We start from the raw sequence: 20,775 nt of genomic DNA, 5'->3' as shown, positions 1-20,775 counted from the left end.
TTTGACCGAGCTGCAGTGGTATTCAATTTCTATTCAGACTAAAGCTTTCTAAAATTCTAAAAATACACTGAGTTATTATCAGTTGACCTAAATTCCATTGAGAAGATAGGAGCCATTCAACAAGAGTTCTGTCATTTGCCAGTATCTTCTCCTGGGCATTACTCTACATTCCAGAATCTAAAATGCTGCCACATTCATCTTGTTAAAGTGAGTTCTTACGCTGTCCAGAGTTCCTGTTAGTTTGTAGGCACCCTGCTTTTCATAGCCCTCTAAGGTCTTCATACTTCCCCATGACTTTTCTGTCTTCACACTTCCACAAAAAGATAAACTTGACTTATCACAGCAGATTAATAATACCTACTTATGTTTGGCTCATGGTCAGCATTTCATGTAGTTAGCTCATTTAATCCACATGGCAGCCTTATGAGATGGGCACTGTGATGATCTCATTTTACACATAGGGAAACCAAAGCTCAGAAAAGTTACTTGCCCAGGTTCACACAGCTACTAACTGGAAAAATGGACATTTGTACCCCAGCAGCCTACTCCATAGGCCTCGCTCTTAACCCTAGCATTCTTGTTTCCCCATTTTAGTCTATCACCTTCGCATCTTTATTTCTGAATGTTTGAACCCATCACATCTTTGAACTCATCACATCTTTGAACTTAAGTACCTTTTTACCCATCTTTTTACCTATGATCTTAATCTCCTCTACTCTCTCAAAAATCATGTGTTATTTTTAACAAATCCAGTGGGCTTTTCTTCCATTCTTAATCTCAAGGCAGCTTTTTATACTGTTGATCATTTCCGCCTCGAAACCCTGCTCACTTGATCTTTAAAGCTGCATTATTCTAGCCATCTTGAGCATCTATGCATGTATATTTCCTTTCTCTTTCTCCTCTGCTAACTATTCTTTCATTATGTATTTATAAATTGTTGTAAAGAGTATTTCTCACCTACACTGTACCCTTTATTATAATAGAGGATAAAAGAAAGAATGAAGTCCTTGTCATTGGTACACACTGACTTATAAGTAAGAAAAACATGTAAATACAGTTACACAGACTTTAAGTGTTAGAATCAAACATCTAGTTAAGTAAACTGATGACATAAAGAAAGATGAACCATATATGCTCACAGCCTTCAAAGTAATCCTGAGCTGAGATGCCCCAGACTACATTAGTGTGTTCTCTGAACCCTGGGATACCATGAAATCTTGTTTCAGGCCTATTGGATATTTTATCAGTAGAATTGTATTCTGTTTGTGAAGATCAGTGAAATTTTATAATTTATTTATATTACATGTGTATATTATTTCCATGTGTATATTATTTCTGAATCCAGATTCTAAATTTTATTTTACATCTAGATTTCTCCTTTGCAGCAGTGAGTCTACATGAAGCATAATCAAAGAGTCTACCAGAATGTTAATATTACCATGTATAAATGTAATAGGCTACTTTTTAAAAACTGTGACCCAAAAAAACAAAAACCTGTGACCTAGGTGAGAAATAAGGATGTTTATCATAATCTCTATCCCCAAATTTATATCTTAATACTTAATTCATGGTTATTTAAGATTCCTTTCTTCCATATGCTCTAAGTTAGTTTCTATTAATCTTCTCTATGTCTTTGAAATTTCACCTTACCCATCTCCTTGTTTTTCTTGTTTCCATGAGTCCCTGCTCTAAATTGCATCAACTCAGTATCCTAAAGGAGATCAGTCCAGGGTGTTCAGTGGAAGGACTGATATTGAAGCTGAAACTCCAATACTTTGGCCACCTGATGCGAAGAGCTGACTCATTTGAAAAGACCCTAATGCTGGGAACGATTGAGGGCAGGAGGAGAAGGGGATGACAGGATGAGATAGTTGGATAGCATCACCGACTCAATGGACATGGGTTTGGGTGAACTCCGGGAGTTGGTGAGGGACAGGGAGGCCTGGTGTGCTGCCCTTCATGGGATCGCAAAGAGTCGGACACAACCGAGCGACTGAACTGAACTGAACGATATCCTAAAATCATCTTTGATATCTTCCTTTCCTATATGCAAGTTTTTCCAGATCTTTAAAGTTTTTCTTCACTGTCTCTAGAATATATTCCTCTTAGTCATTAATGTGTATTCTTCACCTTTCTATTCCCACAGGTAATCCCTGCCAATCCTTAGCTTGTTTATAAAATCTTTGGCTTTTCAGTCTGATTCTTCTTGCCTACTTTAGTTAAGACTGACCTTTAAATATCAATTTAACTGTGTCACTACTTAACTCAGAAACCTATAATTATAGAAAGGCAGTATAATAGCAGTTAAAAGTATGGGCTCTTGAGTTAACTGCCTAGAGTCAGTGCCCAGTTCTACCACTTACTAGCTAAATGATCTTTGGCAAGTCACAAAATCTCTTCTCAATCACTTCTTCATCTTATAAAAAGGAAGCTTACAAAGATTAAAAGAGTGAACACTTATAAAGTCCTTAAAAGAAAACCTGATGCATCATAAGCACTCAGTCAATTTCAGCTGCTTGTCATTGTTGATACTATCATTACTACTAAATGTAGTAGGTGGTGGTTCTCATTGGTCTGTCAGATCAAACCCAAAATTTTTGTTCTGTTTTGCTTGATCTTGATAAAAATGAGGCAGCCAGAGAAGAAAGGTAAGTCTGTGATCACCTATCCCTTAAAATTCTTATGAAAGTCTTCAGTTCAGTTCAGTCGCTCAGTCATGTCCGCCTCTTTGCGACCCCATAGACTGCAGCACACCAGGCCTCTCTGTCCATCACCAACTCCCGGAGCTTACCCAAACTCATGTCCATTGAGTTGGTGATGCCATCCAACCATCTCATCCTCTGTCATCTCCTTCTCCTCCTGCCCTCAATCATTCCCAGCATCAGGGTCTTTTCGAATGAGTCAGTTACAAATTACACAAGAGAGCCATGTAATCTAGAAAGCACCAAGCAAATGCCAGCAATTAATAATAAAGTTACAGGGAATTCCTTGTCAGTCCAACGGTTAGGACTCAGTGCTTTCCCTCTCAGGGCCCAAGTTCGATCCCTGGTCTAGTAACTGAGATCCCACAGGCCACGTGGCACAGCTGTTGATAATAGTAGGATTTCCCTGGTGGTACAGTGAATAAGAATCCACATGACTAAAGAAGCTGTGCTATTAACCCACCATGCTTTATTGCCTGTCCTAACTGAGGTCCAGACAGACTTGGCCCTTCCATAGCTCATAAGTTAAACCTGAAATTCTCAAGACTTTTGGAGACAGGTTCAAAATCTCAAGTGTTTTTACTAGGTCCAAAATAAATCTTCCTTGGTCTTCTCCCATTTCCAATCCTTCCTGACCCATGACTTTACACAGCCCACCAGATCACTCACCAGTCTTCATAACCTAGTCTTGTAGTAAGGAACACATATGGTGCTGTAGTTAGACCTGGGTTCAAACCCAGGCTCTGCCACAGGCTTAGTGATGAGATCTTCCACAAATTACTTTAATCACTCTGCACCTCAGTCTCCTTTCTGAAAAATGGGATTGATGATAGCAGTTTCCTCAGATAGTGGTCATGAGGACTAAATATTTTTATATATTACAAATTATATTAATAATGTATTGTATATATACAACAAATTATTTTTGTTGTGTATTTGTCACTGACCTCTTGTTATTGAGAATAGTTTTAAATTCCGCCTTTTCTCTTAAGAATCCCCTAATTTTAAAGACTGACTGTGTCCTAAATAATTACTCCTCCTTTGCATCCCACTGTATTTCCCCTTAAATTATAGTCAGTTTTTTGTTTGTTTTTTTTTTTTCATAATTCTCTCTCGATGGAAAGTTTCTAAAAATCAAGGATCATGTCTTTTACCTTTACTGAACGTAGCATGGTGTTTTACATACAAATGTTTATGTGGTTGATCATCATTATTCACAGATCCTACATTTGCAAGTGTGCCTACTCACTAAAATTTATTTGTAACCCCAAAATTAATACTCACCACTCTGACCGTCACAGACATGCATGGAGCAACACAAAATTTGAGTTGACTAATATGCACATTCCCAGCTAGGGCTGAATGAGGCAGTACTCTGCCTTCTTGTGTAAGCCCTCATACTGTAAACAAGTACCCTATTCGTGGTCTGTTTAGTGCCACATTTTTATGCTTTTTGTTGGCAATTTCTTTAATGTGTAAAATGACCCCCAAGCACACTGCTAAAGAGCTACTTAGTATGCCTAAACGCAGGAAGGCTGTGAGACGCCTTACAGAGAAAATATGTGTTAGATAATCTTTGTTTAGGCATGAGTTGTAGTGCTGTTGCCTGTGATTTCTATGTTAATGAATCAATATGTATTAAATAAGATGTCTATAAACAGAAATAAGCTTGTGTATTGATCAGTTGACAAAAATGTTGTGGTCAGCGACTCACAGGAACACAACCCTTTAATTTCCTTTAGGATCAGTGGTTTGATATTCACTAACTCAGTGTTTGCAGCAACTTTATAAAACCTTAACTACTGTGAATAACTCAACTGTGTATGTGTATATATATGTATATACTTAGAGTGAATCCTTATGCTCTTCTTCCTGGAGACCATGTGTAGTCATTTAAAATTGTACCCAGTTTTCTTGTATCTTTCTTTTTGCCAGTTTCTTGTGAAGTTTTTTAATATTTGATTTTTTTTTTACTTAGGCTTACCTTATTTCCTTTGCATTTTACCTCCCTTTTGTAATATACGCACATGTTTACATATTACTGTATATATGACATTGAATCTCTGTCTCCTTCTCAGATTTGACTAGTAAATTAGGCTGTTGAATTCTCTTTGTTTTTCTGTCTTACAGCTGATGGTTGCAGAGAAGAATGGAACAATCCGGTTTTATGATCTTTTGGCTCAACAGGCTATTTTATCCCTTGAATCAGAACAGATGCCATTAATGTCAGCACATTGGTGCTTAAAAAACACCTTCAAAGTTGGAGCTGTTGCAGGGAATGATTGGTTAATTTGGGATATTACTCGATCCAGGTACTTCCTTAGTATATTTATCTATTATGTACCAAAGAATCAGTCACTATTGCTACATGATCCATTGACCTATTCTTGTATACCTGGGCCACATTGTAAAGCAAAATTAAGACTCTCCTACAAAAGGGCCAGATATGGGTTTTACAGATTTACTTTGAGAGTAACAGAAAGAATAATGCAGAGGAGATCTTTCACTTGAGGGGTGTGTGTGTGTGTGTGTGTGTGTGTGTGTGTGTGTGTGTGTGTGTGCGTGCGTGCATGCACGCATGTGTGTGTGCACTCAGTCGTGTCTGACTCTTTGTGACCCCATGAGATTGTAGCCCAACAGGCTCCCCTGTCCATGGAATTTTCCAAGCAAGAATACTGGAGCAAGTTGCCATTTCCTACTCCAGGGAATCTTCCTGACCCAGGGATCCAACTTGCATCTCCTGCATTGGCAGGTGGATTCTTTTACCACTGAGCTACCTGGGAAACCATTAAGCAATGTTTACTTATGTTTAAAAAAGAACACTGACCCTGTTAAATGATGTTGTTCTATAATGGTTCTAAATCATGTTCATATCTTTATCATATTTCAGCCATTTTAACTCAGTGCTTATTTGGAATTTTGTCACAATTTAAGTACTTTGGGCGTTGTGTCCTTTAAAGAGAAAATAACACTGTAATCCTTAATTTAAGTTCATCTACCTGAGACCAACACATAATTCATAAGATGCAAAATAATATCTTTTAGTTACCCTCAAGATAAGAGACCTGTCCACATGGATCGAGCCTGCTTATTCAGGTAATGTACCATTTTGGGGGGAGGGTGGTTATAATTTGATTTTTTGTATTTGATTACTTTGTTCATGCTGTGCCAACTTCTAGAATATGTTTCCAGTCCTCTCCTTTGCACTGACTTTTTTCTTTTTTTCTGGTTATTTTATAAATGGATGTTTTGCCTTTTTTTTTTTTTTTGGTCTCGGTGAGAGATGGTTTTCCAATATTTTCTTTGAAAATGTTTATAAAATACAGAATGTTACTATTCCACTAATACCACCTCAACAATTTAGAGCATTTGCTTTCATAATTTTTCTGCTGATAAAGATGTAAAATGTAGGTGGGCCCATGTCTATGCATGTAAAAACTACATACATTGTTGTCCTCAAGTGAGAACACACTGGATATTATAGATCTGTGGCCTTTTTTCCACTTAAATTAATGTGCTTGTTTTTCATTTCATTCATTTTTACATAATATTGCACTGTATAGTGTAGTCTTAGAAAATTTACTAACAGAGACTAAAATCAGTAGGACATTTATTATATGTTGTATTTCATCAAATCTAAAATACCCCCAATTAAACTGTAGAACCTAAGGACACTATTATTTTATGTATTCTAAGAAAAAAATGTATTCAACTAAATGTAAGCATGCCGTAGATTATAAGGTGAATCTTGATTTCAGAGATTGAGCAAATTCACATTTTAAAATCAACAAACTATAGACTCACAGACATAGAAAAATTTTGGTTACAAAAGGGGAAAGAGGGGGAGAGGAGGGGATAAACTTGGAGTTTGGGATTAACACATACACACTATTATACATAAAATAGATTACCAAAAAGGATTTGCTGTATAGCACAGGGGATATTTTGTAATCACCTATAAAGGAAAAGAATTTGAAAAGAAATACATATATATGTATATATAAAATATATATATATAACTAAATAACTATGCTGTACACCTGAAACTAACATAATATTATAGATCAACTATACTTCAGTTTTAATTTTTTTTCCCAGTTACTAAAAATAAAATCAGCAAACTATGTCTAAAGGAGGTCATCTCAGGATTAGTTTATATCATTAAGAATTCATATCTTTCCATCTGCTCTCCTCACTGGCAAGGCTTTGACTTCGTGCTTCCCAGTTGCAAGATGACTTCCAGTGTTCCAGACACCATAGCCTCATACCATGTTGTCCAAAATAAGAGGAGAGGAAGAAGCCACTCCCCTTTTATTGGGGATTGCTATCTTTGCCTTATACCAATTGTCTTACCCCTTGGGGTCAGACACCCTGTGTCAGGCCCCAGCTGGGGTTCAGTTAGCTCAGAAACAGGGCAGAATGCCTATTGGACAGCAACTAATCATATCTACCACACATTAAAGTATTAACTAGACTTATAACCTTTTTTTTTTGTTTTGGTCAAGGAATCTTTTTTTCTTCCCCTCATAGCTCCCCCACTGCACTTATTATTGTGGCACACTTGTTGCTGGAGGTCCATTAACACTTGGTGGTTCATTGATTCAATGTATTCCAATGTCTGTGTTGCCTTAATACTTGAATACTTAAACATTTCTGTATTCTAGGTGTTTACTTTATACCAAGGAGTTTAAACTCATGAGTTTATCATTAATTTTAAAACAAATGTCAATAGAATTTTAAATGTATTGGGGTTTTTAATGTATTGTGCTGTGAAATATTTTTTGTCTGATTCCTTGTTTGTATCTCCTGCCATATTGTCAGACTTTTGGGAACTGCTGACTTTGTGTAACTTTGAAATTTAATGAAGTGGCCCATGATAAGCAATTAATAAACATTCACAAAATGAGAAAATATTTATAGCTAACTTCCCTGAAATTCCCAGTCTGATTGTAAATCCATATTATCAAATTTAGACTTATAAAATTAGCATTTTGGTACAAAGAGAAATAACCAATTTTAGAAAAGCTTATGTTTGTCTGTAGGATTCTGTACTTATTTTCATCTTTTGTCCTTTCTTAGATGGTCCACGATTAATGAAAACTTATTTGCAACCACTGGTTATCCTGGCAAAATGACAAGTCAGTTTCAGATTCATCATTTAGGACATCCTCAGGTAATGTGGTGATGTTTGGTAATGTGGCATATGTGTTTTTAAATTTGTGTTTTCTACTTTTCCACTTATAGCTCCCCAGATTTGTAATACGTGAGTAACTAAAGGATTTACGAAAGAGAAAGCATTTTTTGATGTTTAAATCACCAGTGGTAACAGACTTTTTGCTAGTATTCACATACGAAGTATTTTATTTCTTCTATTTCCTCCTTCATTTAAATATAATTGTGCTTGCCCGGTTGGTTTAGACTGTGAAAATGTTTGTGTCTAGGCTGCACCAGTTATCCATAGTTGATCTGTACACTTCATTCCAGTCAGTTACAAACAAATACTATGTATTTCACTTATTAGGGAGCACATTTTTTAATTCTGTTTCCACTATAAACAAAGACAGTTTTTCAATGTACTTCTTGTTTTTGAAAGGTAGTTTTTATTTATTAATGTTGGTGATGTATTGAACTTCTTTAATCCTTCACATATTTTATAGCCCATCCTCATTGGCTCTGTAGCTGTTGGATCTGGCCTTTCCTGGCATAGAACTCTTCCACTGTGTGCAATCGGAAGTGACCACAAGCTGTTGTTTTGGGTGACTGAAATGTAGAGTAAATTTTCTGTGTACTTAGATCCATAAAACTGGACCTTAGTACATATTTTGGAGAATTTCTTATTTTTATATCAAATATATACTGTAAGATCTAGAAATGTTCCAGTTGTTGCTTTTGTTAAATAAAATACTGATGGTTTGAATCATTTCCCTGTTCTATTCTCTGTATGTGTGTGGTTTTCCTTTTTTTTTTTTTCCTAAGTCAAGTTTTAAGACTATGACTAACTCAGCAGCTCTAGGAAAGAGATGATTAGGGAAGCTTAATGCTTTTGATTTTATCACAGGATTTTCCAAAGGGTATCTTATGTTCTATACCTTAAATATATATTATTTTCCTAATTCTCAAAGACACAGTCATTTACAAAAGGGAAAAAAGGCCTCTCCTTTCACCATTATTCTGGAAATTGGTTGAATATATTAAATGTATATGTGGGTAAATGCATATGCATTTTCTGTTAGCAGTATATACATATACAGGAGACATAAGAGACGTGTGTTCAGTCCCTGGATAGGGAAAATCCCCTGTAGGAGGAAATAACAACCACTCCAGTATTCTTGTCTGGAAAATTCCATGGGCAGAGAAGTCTGGCAGGCTACAGTCCATAGAGTCACAAAGAGTCAGACACAACTGAGTGACTTTCACCTCATAAATATAGGAGTCTTATTACAACTTTCTCAGTAATTATAAAGGATTATTATTCAATTTAATATAAGAAATTATTTTCTTATATCACTGTTATCAATCTGTTTATTTACTATATACGAGTTCCTTTTGATTGGGCATCTCATCATTCTCAGAACATTTGGTATATGGGGTAAAGCTTACCTTAGAAAATAACTTATGATTTAATAACTTTAACAATCTCCACCTTTTATAAATCTTCACCATTCTTATCAAAGTTTTTGAAATGGCACCTGGTGGCAATAGAACTACATGCACCCTCTTCACAGTCATTGAAGTAAACATTGTTTAAGGCAGCCATGTCATGTGATCTAGTCAGAAGAGTATAATACAGCTAAATAAATTTCTACAAACTCTGCATTCCTACAAGTTAATGCCCTCTCTGAAACTGCATTTCCACCTATAAAATGGAGATGGGAATCACTGTCTCGTGGAGTTACTGGGAGGCTTGCTGTCTCATGGAGTTACTGGGAGGAGTTACTGTCTCATGGATTCACTGTGAGGTGAATGAAGATACCTAACATGTCCAGCACAGATTTGTAGGTAATATTAATTTATTTCAGAGATGAATACTTATTTTTGAAGAACTGTAGATTTATTTTTAATTAATAATGCAAATATTCAAGTTTTCTTTTCATAAGACATCTTAAGTATCTTATGACACATCTTATGAAATCAAAATTATCTTTGAGAGATACAGAATTGTTACAGGTAATTTTTTTTTTAGTAATATCTTGTAATCATGTACATGTATAAACTGCGAATGTGTTTAATTACAAGGAAAAATTGTATAGCATAGCAGTTCAGTTCAGTCACTCAGTCATGTCCGACTCTTTGTGACCCCATGGACTACAGCACGCCAGGCTTCCCTGTCCATCACCAACTCCCGGAGCTACTCAAACTCATGTCCATCGAGTTGGTAATGCCATCCAACCATCTCATCCTCTGTTGTCCCTTTCTCCTCCTGCCTTCAATCCCAGCATGGGGGTCTTTTCCAATGAGTCAATTCTTCACATCAGGTCAAATAGCATAGCAGTTCCCAAGTTAAGTTCTGAATACAGTAAAATATTATTACCAAATATTAAAAATATTTTCTTTTACCCTTTCATAAGTAGATTTTTAACTTTAGGCAAAGTTGAAGGAATTTTGACATGGTTCCCATTAACAGTCTCTGTGAGGGGACGGAGAACCCTAAAAGCGTGAAGATATACCAAAGACTTTGTAAGAGTTTTGTCATTTTAGGGTGTATGTCAAAAATGACAAGTTGGGTCAGTATATTTGAAAATTGTCTTAGACTTAAGAATTGAGTGGGCTTAGGAATAGAGGTTGGAGAAGTATGTTGGGGCTTAGGTATTTGGGTATCTTGGAGATGGATCCTCTGGAATAAGGGCTTACCCATTTATAAAAGTTATCCAGTGAAATTACCCACTGGGCCTGGCATCTATAGGGAACATACTGAAGAAAAACTCATGGTGATTGTGTGAATACAGTTCTACCAAAGAGAGGCAGTAAGTGTTACCCTCAAAAGAAGAAAGGTGATTACATCTGTAAATTAAGGTGACTCTGAGATAAGACATTCTCAAGAAATGAGAGGGATGTCTTTAGCCCTTTGGGAGTGGTATGCATTTTATCCTGAGTAAACTTTGAGACTATTTCAAATACTAAAAGGTGATGCTGTGAAAGTGCTGCACTCAATATGCCAGCAAATTTGGAAAACTCAGCAGTGGCCACAGGACTGGAAAAGGTCAGTTTTCATTCCAGTCCCTAAGAAAGGCAATGCCAAACAATGCTCAAACTACTGCACAATTGCACTTATCTTAACATGCTAGCAAAGTACTGCTCAAAATTTTCCAAGCCAAGCGTCAACAGTATGTGAACCATGAACTTCCAGATGTTCAAGCTGGATTTAGAAAAGGCAGAGGAAGCAGAGATCAAATTGCCAACATCCGTTGGGTCATTGAAAAAGCAAGAGAGTTCCAGAAAAATATCTGCTTTATTGACTACACCAAAGTCTTTGACTGTGTGGATCACAATAAACTGGAAAATTCTGAAAGAGATGGGAATACCAGACCACCTGACCTGCCTCTTGAGAAATCTGTATGCAGGTCAGGAAGCAACAGTTAGAACTGGACATGGAACAACAGACTGGTTCCAAATAGGGAGAGGAGTACGTCAAGGCTGTATATTGTCACCCTGCTTATTTAACTTATATGCAGAGTACATCATGAGAAATGCTGGGCTGGATGAAGCAGAAGCTAGAATCAAGATTGCCAGGAGAAATATCAATACCTCAGATATGCAGATGACACCACACTCACAGCAGAAAGTGAAGAAGAACTAAAGAGCCTCTTGATGAAAGAGAAGAGTGAAAAAGTTGGCTTAAAACTCAACATTCAGAAAACGAAGATCATGGCATCTGGTCCCATCACTTCATGGCAAATAGATGGGGAAACAATGGAAACAGTGACAAACTTTATTTTCTTGGTCTCCAAAGTCACTGGAGATGGTGACTGCAGCCATGAAATTCAAAGACACTTGCTCCTTGGAAGGAAAGCTATGATAGACCTAGACAGCATATTAAAAAGCAGAGACATTACTTTGCCAGCAAAGGTTCATCTAGTCAAAGCTTTGGTTTTTCCAGTAGTCATGTATGGATGTGAGAGTTGGACTATAAAGAAAGCTGAGCACCAAAGAACTGATGGTTTTGAACTGTGGTTTTGGAGAAGACTTGAGAGTCCCTTGGACAGCAAGGAGATCCAACCAGTCTATCCTAAAGGAAATCTGTACTGAATATTCATTGGAAGGACTGATGCTGAAGCTGAAACTCCAATACTTTGGTCACCTGATGTGAAGAACTGACTCATTTGAAAAGACCCTGATGCTTGAAAAGATTGAAGGTGGGAGGAGAAGGGGATGACAGAGGTTGAGATGGTTGGATGGCATCACCGACTCAATGGACATGAGTTTGTGTAAACTCTGGGATTGGTGATGGACGGGGAAGCCTGGTGTGCTGCAGTCCATGGGGTCACAAAGAGTCGGACATGACTGAGGAACTGAACTGAACTGACTGAAGCATTGAGAATTCTAACCTCTTTGTTTAGATCTCATATATAGGCTATCTGCTGCAGCTTCTACTTTGTTAAACTTACTGTGTTCAATTATTCGGTTGGCCAACAAGTACTTTAAATGGTACAAAGATACTCTTTTTCCTTAGTAAACTTTGTTCTTAGTAAACCGTGTTTAAACTAAGATGGGAGGAAATGTTTGATGGGGAATTAACTATTGGTCATCACTTCTAATTCCTGATAAATAATACAAGACCTGATTGTGTATATGTCCGCTAGTTTTAGTTTTTCCATGTTTGTTTATAAATATGCTTAAGAGGTTTCTCTTTTTTGAATAAGTTTTTCTCAGGATTGCTTCTCTTACAAACATTTTAGAAAGAAGAAAAAAAGGTTGTGCTTATGTTCTAAAACTTGTATTATTTAGGACTGTTGAAGCAAAAGTCAGGACATCACAAATCTGCAAGATGTCAGAACTAAATCCTACCCTTTCAAAATGATGGGATCATAAGTCTCATTTTATTTTTATGATTTGGCTTTTATGTTATGAGTATTTCAATGTCTCTCCCATGCCAAAAACACAAAATCGTACACCCATGCTCTCCAATTTGTTTCTTTCTTTGGTAATTTGTGACTACATATTGACACTGACCTTGAAATGTTCCTGTTGCTGTTTTAAATCTCATGTCAGTGGAGAAGAAATTGAAATCTGGTTTCCACATTTGTGTCTGGTTTTCTGTAATAGTCCAAAATCTGACATTATCCCAGAAATGCTGATTGGGAGGTTATGAGACAGTATTGTGCCCAAGACTAATTTCTGAAGAGAGAAATTTGCTCCAAATTATTCCCCATATTTTTTGTACCTCAAAAAATAACTCAGTTTAACCCAACTTTAGACTATACCAGTAATATCCTTGGTTCTAGGCCCAAATAAAAAATTTTAAGTAAAAACGATCATTATGATAGTCCATTTCCACACATTCTTGATGAGAGCTTGCTCAGGTCCTCAGAAGCTGCATTCTGTTCCAGTATATTCTGTCAAGCTATTGTTGTGCTCAACAGCAGGGACAGGCGAGAACAACAACCTTGCTGGTTCAAAAACATTTATGTTTAACAGGCATCTGAAAAGAATTTCAAACAAGCTAACATTTGTTTCTAATTATACATCTAAAGAAATGTGCCATTTAAAACATAGGTAGAAGTTTTCTTTTGTTATTATTAATGAGGCTTTAATTTATAGCTACCATTTGTTCACTAAGCACAGTAACACAACAAAATAATTAGGATATCAGCTTTGAGGATCTCATTTCACAAAAGGAAAAACGAGCACACATTTGATGACATATCCATTACTCAGACTCAACAGAACCAATTTCTTTTGCGTGCACTGACACAGACTTAATGGGAAACCAAAAACATTGAATTGTCTTGCTGACCTACTCGGCTGTTCTTTAAACTACATTAGTAGTTTAGTAAAAACATTAGTAAAAACAATTGTTGACCTTATGAGGATCCAGTTACATTTGCCTGACAATTTCTCTGGATGAGCTTATTTCTGTTTTCACTTATGTCTTTGTTATATAGCTATTTGCCTTGTTGACTCACTTGCAACAGAATACACTACCCTGGGACTTGTAACACATATAAGCTTATAAAATCCATATGAACACTGGTAAGTAAAAGTGAGGTCACCAGGTTTCTCAGCCTTTGCAAACAATTTGAATAACCAATAGACTTAAAAGATCTATGAAACAAGCATTTCTATCAGCTGCAGTTTTAGTGCTATATTGAACTGAGTGTTTCCTCCCTTGTAATAAAAGACAGTAAATGCTGCTGATCCTTTTGCTTCTAATGGTGGTTAAACACAAAACTTTCATCTTTCTTATAAACACAGCTGTTGTCCTATCAGTAAGCCAAATCCAGACAAGATTAAACTTTGGGCAAAATTAAGGTTAATCTCTGCAACCATCTGAAGAAGAGCTTTCTAATACTGTTTTAGGAAATCTGTTTTTGAGACTGTATCAAGGAAATCAGACCCAGACAACTAACTTCCAAATAAGCCAGAGGCAACTAGTGGTAAATTAGCCCACAGTGATAAAGAAGGTAGAGACTGTCTAAACAAATTTTTGGTTCATTTTTACTTAGACTATAACTGTAAGAAGTTAATTTCTTAGTTGACATTTAAGTTTAAACCAGACCAATACAAATTATTTTTAAATAACTTTCAATGACCTTTTCTTACTTTAATGTTTCTTTGTTTAATTGCTAGTTCTTTCTTCCACTAGGACTAATGAAAACTAGGTGTTTATTTTTATTCTGTGATCTAATAGATGCTGGCAATTTGGTCTCTGGTTCCTCTGCCTTTTCTAAATACAGCTTGTACATCTAGAGGTACTAGGTTCACATACTGTTGAAGCCTAGGTGGAAGGATTTTGAGCATTACCTTGCTAGCATGTGGAAAGAGTGCAGTTGTACAATAGTTTGAACATCCATTGGCATTACTTTCTTTGGGATTGCAATGAAAACAGCTTTTCCAGTCCTGTAGTCACTCCTGAGTTTTCCAAATTTGATGGCATATTCAGTGCAGTCCTTAAACAGCATTATCTTTTAGGATTTTGCCGACATCCAGTAGATCATAGAAAAAGCAAGGAAATTCCTGAAAAACATCTATTTCTGCTTTATTGACTATGATGAAGCCTTTGACTGTGTGGATCACAACAAACTGGAATATTCTCAAAGAAATGAGAATACCAAACTCTTTAAAAAGCTGGCTTAAAACTCAACATTCAAAAAACTAAGATCATGGCAGCCAGTCCCATTACTTCATGGCAAATAGATGGGGAAACAATGGAAACCATGACAAACTTTATTTTCCTGGGCTCCAAAATCACTGCAGATGGTGACTGCAGCCATGATTAAAAGACGCTTGCTCCTTGGAAGAAAAGCTATGACTGACCTAGACAGCATATTCAAAAGCAGAGACATTACTTTGCCAGCAGAGGTTCGCAAAGTCAAAGCTATGGTTTTTCCAGTAGTCATGTATAGATATGAGAGACCACAAAGAAGTATGAGTGCTGAAGAATGAATGCTTTTGAACTGTAGTGTTGGAGAAGACTCTTGAGAGTCAATGAGGACTCTTCGACTGCAACGAGGTCAAACCAGACAATCCTAAAGGAAATCAATCCTGAATATTCATTGGAAGGATTGATGCTGAAGCTGAAGCTCCAGCAATTTGGCCACCTGATGCAAAGATCTGACTCATTAGAAAAGTCCCTGATGCTGGGAAAGATTGAAGGCAGGAGAAGGGGATGACAGAGGACAAGATGGTTGGATGGCATCACCGACTCAATGGACATAAGTTTGAGCAAGCTCTGGGAGATAGTGAAAGACAGGGAAGCCTGGAGTGCTGCAGTCCATGGGGTCGCAGAGTCAGACATGACAGCAACTGAACAACAATACCAGACCACCTTATCTGTCTCCAGAGAAACCTATATGCAGGTCAAGAAGCAACAGTTAAAACCAGACATGAAACAACGGACTAGTTCAAAATTGGGAAAGCAGTACATCAAGGATGTATATTGTCACCCTGCTTATTTAACTTATATGCAGACTACATCATGAGAAATGCCACGCTGGATGAATCACAAGCTGGAATCAAGATTTCTGGGAGAAATAACAACAACCTCAGATATGCAGATGATATCACTCTAATGGTAGAAAGCAAAAAGGAACTAAAGAGCTTTTTGATGAGGGTGAAAAAGAGTGAAAAGGGTGCCTTAAAACTGAACATTTAAAAAATGTGCCATCGGTCCCATCATTTAATGGCAAATAGATAGGGGAAAAGTGGAAACAGTAGCAGATTTTATTTTCTTGGGCTCAAAAATCACTGTGAGTGTAGCCATAAAATTAAAAGATGCTTGCTCCTTGCAAGAAAATCTATGACAAACCTAGACAGTGTATTAATAAGCAGAGACATCACTTTGCCAACAAAGATCCATTTAGTCAAAGCTATGGTTTTTCCAGTAGTCATGTACAGATGCAAGAGTTGGACTGTAAAGAAAGCTGAGTACCGAAGAATTGATGCTTTTGAACTGTGGTGTTGGAGAAAACTCTTGAGAGTCCCTTGAACTGGAACGAGACCAAACCAGTCCATCCTAAAGGAAATCAATCCTGAATATTCACTGGAAAGACTGATGCTGAAAATGAAGCTCCAATAATTTGGCCTTCTGATGTGAAGAGCCGACTCATTAGAAAAGACCCTGATCCTGGGAAAGATTGAAGGCAGGAGGAGAAGGGAGAAACAGAGGATGAGATGGTTGGATGGCATCACTAACTTGATAGACATGAGTTTGTGCAAACTCTGGGAGATGATGAATGACAGGGAATCCTGGAGTGCTGCCGTTCATGGGGTGACAAAGAGCCAGAAATGACTTAAGAGACTGAACAACAACAACAGTGTTTATATATAACAGATAAAATAACTCAGATACAAAGTCACTCAGTTGTGTCCAACTCTTTGTCACCCCATGGAATAGTCCATGGAATTCTCCAGGCCAGTATACTGGAGTGGGTAGCTGTTCCCTTCTCCAGGGGATCCTCCCTACCCAAGGACTGAACCCAGGTCTCCCACAGTGCAGGTGAATTCTCTACCAGGTGAGCCACCAGGGAGGCCCATGTTTTATTATTATTGTATAATAGCTTGCCTCACTTTGGTTTCCAGCCTACCAAAAAAGGGAGTGGGGGGAGAGGATTCCATTAAGATGTAAATTCTCTGGCATTTTAGATACTTTGCTAAATGTTCTGTAGGACTGATCCTCCTGAAAGTTGGACACAAGTGCCTCAGGCTGTGTTGTGAACAGCTAACTGCTCCGTTCTCTCCGAATTTATGTACTAAAGAGAACATTTGTGGGAGCATCCTTCACTTGAAATCTGTAGAGTTAATGAGATTTCCCTGGGAAAGTACAAAACCTGATCATATATACAGCTAGCTGCTTCAGAGGTCTCACCCCATCCTGGACCTCCCCACCACAAGTACATTAACCCATGTACTTGGACCCATGGAGCAGTTATGAAATTCTATCAGTGTTTTTGACCTATTCCTTTCCCTATCATTCTACCCACCTACCACAGTAACTAAGATATGTTTGCATGTATGTATAATCTTTACAAAACCCTGGGTCATTGCTTCCCAACCTGTTGATCGCAAATAACTGGGAGAATATGAAAGTATTGGAAGAGTTTCTCAATCATCTTACCACTATCATAATCCTCTTCTTCCTTGGAAACTGTGAACTCCTGGGGTCCTAAGATAACATAGATGGCCCCCAAATCAAACTGCCCACATAATTCTAACAGACGTTGACCTAAAGCGTCCTACCATTTCCCACTTCCTCCCCCAAAACACCCATTAACAGTAGAAGGAATGAGCCTGCCAATGAGGCTTTCCCTCCAGTTCAAAGACATTGGCTTTTTGAAGATCTCATTCAGAATTCTTGAGAGGGTTAAAAAGTTCCCAGATACATCAAGGTGTGCCTGTCATCTTGATAACTATTTTGTGACCCAAGGTTTGGCTCGAGTTCAGATGAAAGCTGGAATACTTTATCCCTGCCTATGTAATATGTAAGGCAAGATTTTCTAAAGCAGGATATATTACAGGAAAATGAGCAGGACCTGGCCTAGAAAATAAAAGGAATTGAAATACTATCTTTGAATGAAAACTTGGGATTTTAAGATGGATTTCCAATATAGTTAACCCATTTCCATTTAATATTCTCACTTTGAATCCTCAACAATGTATATGTATTTATTCAGCAAATATTAAATATCAAGCCACAATAATCTGGGGCTCCTCAATATATATTTTTCTATTAAAAACAGCTTCTCATGCCATAAAATATTGTGAACCACTTTCCTAGACTAACTGGCTCATAGCTTCTGGCCCAGTCATTTTTTAAAGGGTAATAGAAAAGGTTCTAACATCATCATTTTGAATTCTAGAAACAAGGCTACATGAAGAAATGTTGACATTGAACTTACAGAGTAGTGTTAAGTGATTTTATGAGGTTGTGATTCAAAATAACCTGACTGCTTTAAGGAGTCCAGGTGCTGAGTCATTTACTGAAACTACCAGAGGAGATTAATTAGAAGCAGCTGATAGTGGCATCATTTGCTCCCTTTTTTTTAATAAATGGAGAAGGTTATTCTGTGAAGAAGACAGGGTACTATAGAAGGAGTACAAAGCTAATGACTGAAGCCTTTCTCATTAATACCCCCACCAATGTGGAAAAGAAAAAAATCTGATTTAGGAATTCAAGATAAAAATACCTTGGCTCTATCAAAATGGTAATGGTTAGTTCTAAGAAGAGTGATTGTGGGTGACATTCTTCCTTATGCTTTTTTCTTTGTTTTCCATAAATAAATATTTCACTTTTAATAATAAATTCATAACTTAAAAATAAGCAGATTCTGCTATCATGTGCATGGCTCTGTAATAGGTATAAGCATATAAAGAAATGGACTCCTTGGACTGACTGCAAGATCAAACCAGTCAATCCTAAAGGAAAACAATCCTGAATATTCATTGGAAGGACTGATGCTGAAACTGAAACTCCAATACTTTGGCCACATGATGCGAATAGCTGACTCATTTGAAAAGACCTTGATGCTGGGAAAGATTGAAGGCAGGAGGAGAAGGGGATGACAGAGGATGAAATGGTTGGATGACATCACTGACTCAATGGACATGAGTTTGAGCAAACTCCAGGAGATGGTTAAGGACAGAGATTTCTGGCGTGCTGCAGTCCATGGGATCACAAAGAGTCAGACACGACTGAGCAACTGAACAACAACAACAAAGAAATGGAAACCGGCCTGTGATCTCAAGGAAATTACAAAGAGGTTAACAATACCACATGGTCACAATGTGTTAGGTATCAAATGAGTGATGAAAGCAAGTTGCTCTATGGACTAAAAGAGAAGTGACAGTTTAGAAGACACTTCGATGGGGGGCACCAGTTCTTCAGAAGTGGGGTGCAATGTTTTCAATTCAGTTCAGTTGCTCAGTCGTGTCCGACTCTTTGCGACCCCATGAATTGCAGCACGCCAGGCCTCCCTGTCCATCACCAACTCCCGGAGTTCACTCAGACTCATATCCATTGACTCGGTGATGCCATCCAGACATCTCATCCTCTGTCGTTCCCTTCTCCTCCTGCCCCCAATCCCTCCCAGCATCAGAGTCTTTTCCAATGAGTCAATGCTTTGCATGAGGTGGCCAAAGTACTGGAGTTTCAGCTTTACCATCAGTCCTTCCAAAGAACACCCAGGACCGATCTCCTTTAGAATGGACTGGTTGGATCTCCTTGCAGTCCAAGGGCCTCTCAAGAGTCTTCTCCAACACCACAGTTCAAAAGCATCAATTCTTTGGTGCTCAGCTTTCTTCACAGTCCAACCCTCACATCTGTACATGACTACTGGAAAAACCATAGACTTGACCAGACAGACCTTTGTTGGCAAAGCAATGTTTTAGGAGTTATTAAAACTGGAGGCTTAATTGAGAGTCTGGATAAGGGATGATAAGACTCTGTCTCCTAAATACCCTCCCCATGGTTTCCATAGCCAGGAAGCTACTCCTTCCCCTCTGATCACTTCTTGAGAAACTGAATAAGGCTCTAGATCCAGAAATGAGGTACCTTTCTGAAACTGTTACCTGAAAGATGAGTGTTCTGTGTTTTCTTGGATTCTGTCATTGTCTTTTTAGCACATATTCATCACATAAACTTATATTAATTATATGTATAATTATACATAAATATATGTAACTATATATATAACATATATAACATTATATTTATGTGTGTGTGTGTATATATATATATATATATATATATGTATAAATTTCTGTATCCCTGAAGCTCTGACATATGTGAACTTAAAGATCCTGGGAAAGACAAGCATCTACCAGGACTAGCTAATTCCCAAAGTTAGTCAAACAATTTACTTGCAAGCATGTTTTTCATACACAAACCAACCAATCTGAGACCATTACCCCCAACCACCTCCTTATCTAAACTTTTACACCAAGCCAGTATTTCCCCTGCCATAATTTAACCCAGGGCAAGGTACAGACAAAAGGGACAACTCCTGTGCCCTAAACCCACTGGAATTATTCACACCAGCCAGCCTTCACTTGCTTCTCCTGTCCTACCTTGCCTTTAAACCACAGGAGTCACAATAAAGGATATGGCATAGGCTTTCCCCTGGCTCTTGCTTCTGTCTTCCTCCCAACAAAATTTGGTGTTTCCCCTACAACCTGTGTGGCATCACGGGTCCCCTTCTCTTGGGAAACATAAGCAACATTCTTTCAATGGTAATTACCATTCAATCATCACTCATCAACTACATAAGTTAAAGTCCCAGGGTACAACATAGCAAAAGGACCTCCCCCCTACTAAGCAAGTTTTCTTAATCATTAGGCTATATGCTGTTTTATTGGGCACCCCCCAACTGTAAATATATCCAGATATCTTCTCCTGAGGTAATCCACTTTTTAGGGACTA

At 37.6% G+C, this 20,775-nt stretch overlaps 1 protein-coding gene across 1 annotated transcript in view; it reads left to right on the top strand.

The window, feature by feature from the left end:
- NUP37 (nucleoporin 37) overlaps positions 1–8,539 on the top strand; it is a 51,763-nt gene extending 43,224 nt beyond the window's left edge. Inside the window, exons 7-10 of the mRNA XM_052640717.1 lie at positions 4,833–5,014; positions 5,748–5,798; positions 7,782–7,875; positions 8,360–8,539. Coding sequence (XP_052496677.1) covers positions 4,833–5,014; positions 5,748–5,798; positions 7,782–7,875; positions 8,360–8,473 — 441 coding nt within the window. The 3' untranslated portion in view covers positions 8,474–8,539. The remainder of the gene's footprint in view (positions 1–4,832; positions 5,015–5,747; positions 5,799–7,781; positions 7,876–8,359) is intronic.
- Positions 8,540–20,775: the final 12,236 nt, after the last annotated feature.

This window comes from Budorcas taxicolor, chromosome 5 (genome assembly GCF_023091745.1).
Source record: "Budorcas taxicolor isolate Tak-1 chromosome 5, Takin1.1, whole genome shotgun sequence".
NCBI lineage: Eukaryota > Metazoa > Chordata > Mammalia > Artiodactyla > Bovidae > Budorcas > Budorcas taxicolor.
The sequence above is the reverse complement of the archived record's forward strand: the minus strand, read 5'-3'. Positions and strand labels throughout refer to the sequence as shown.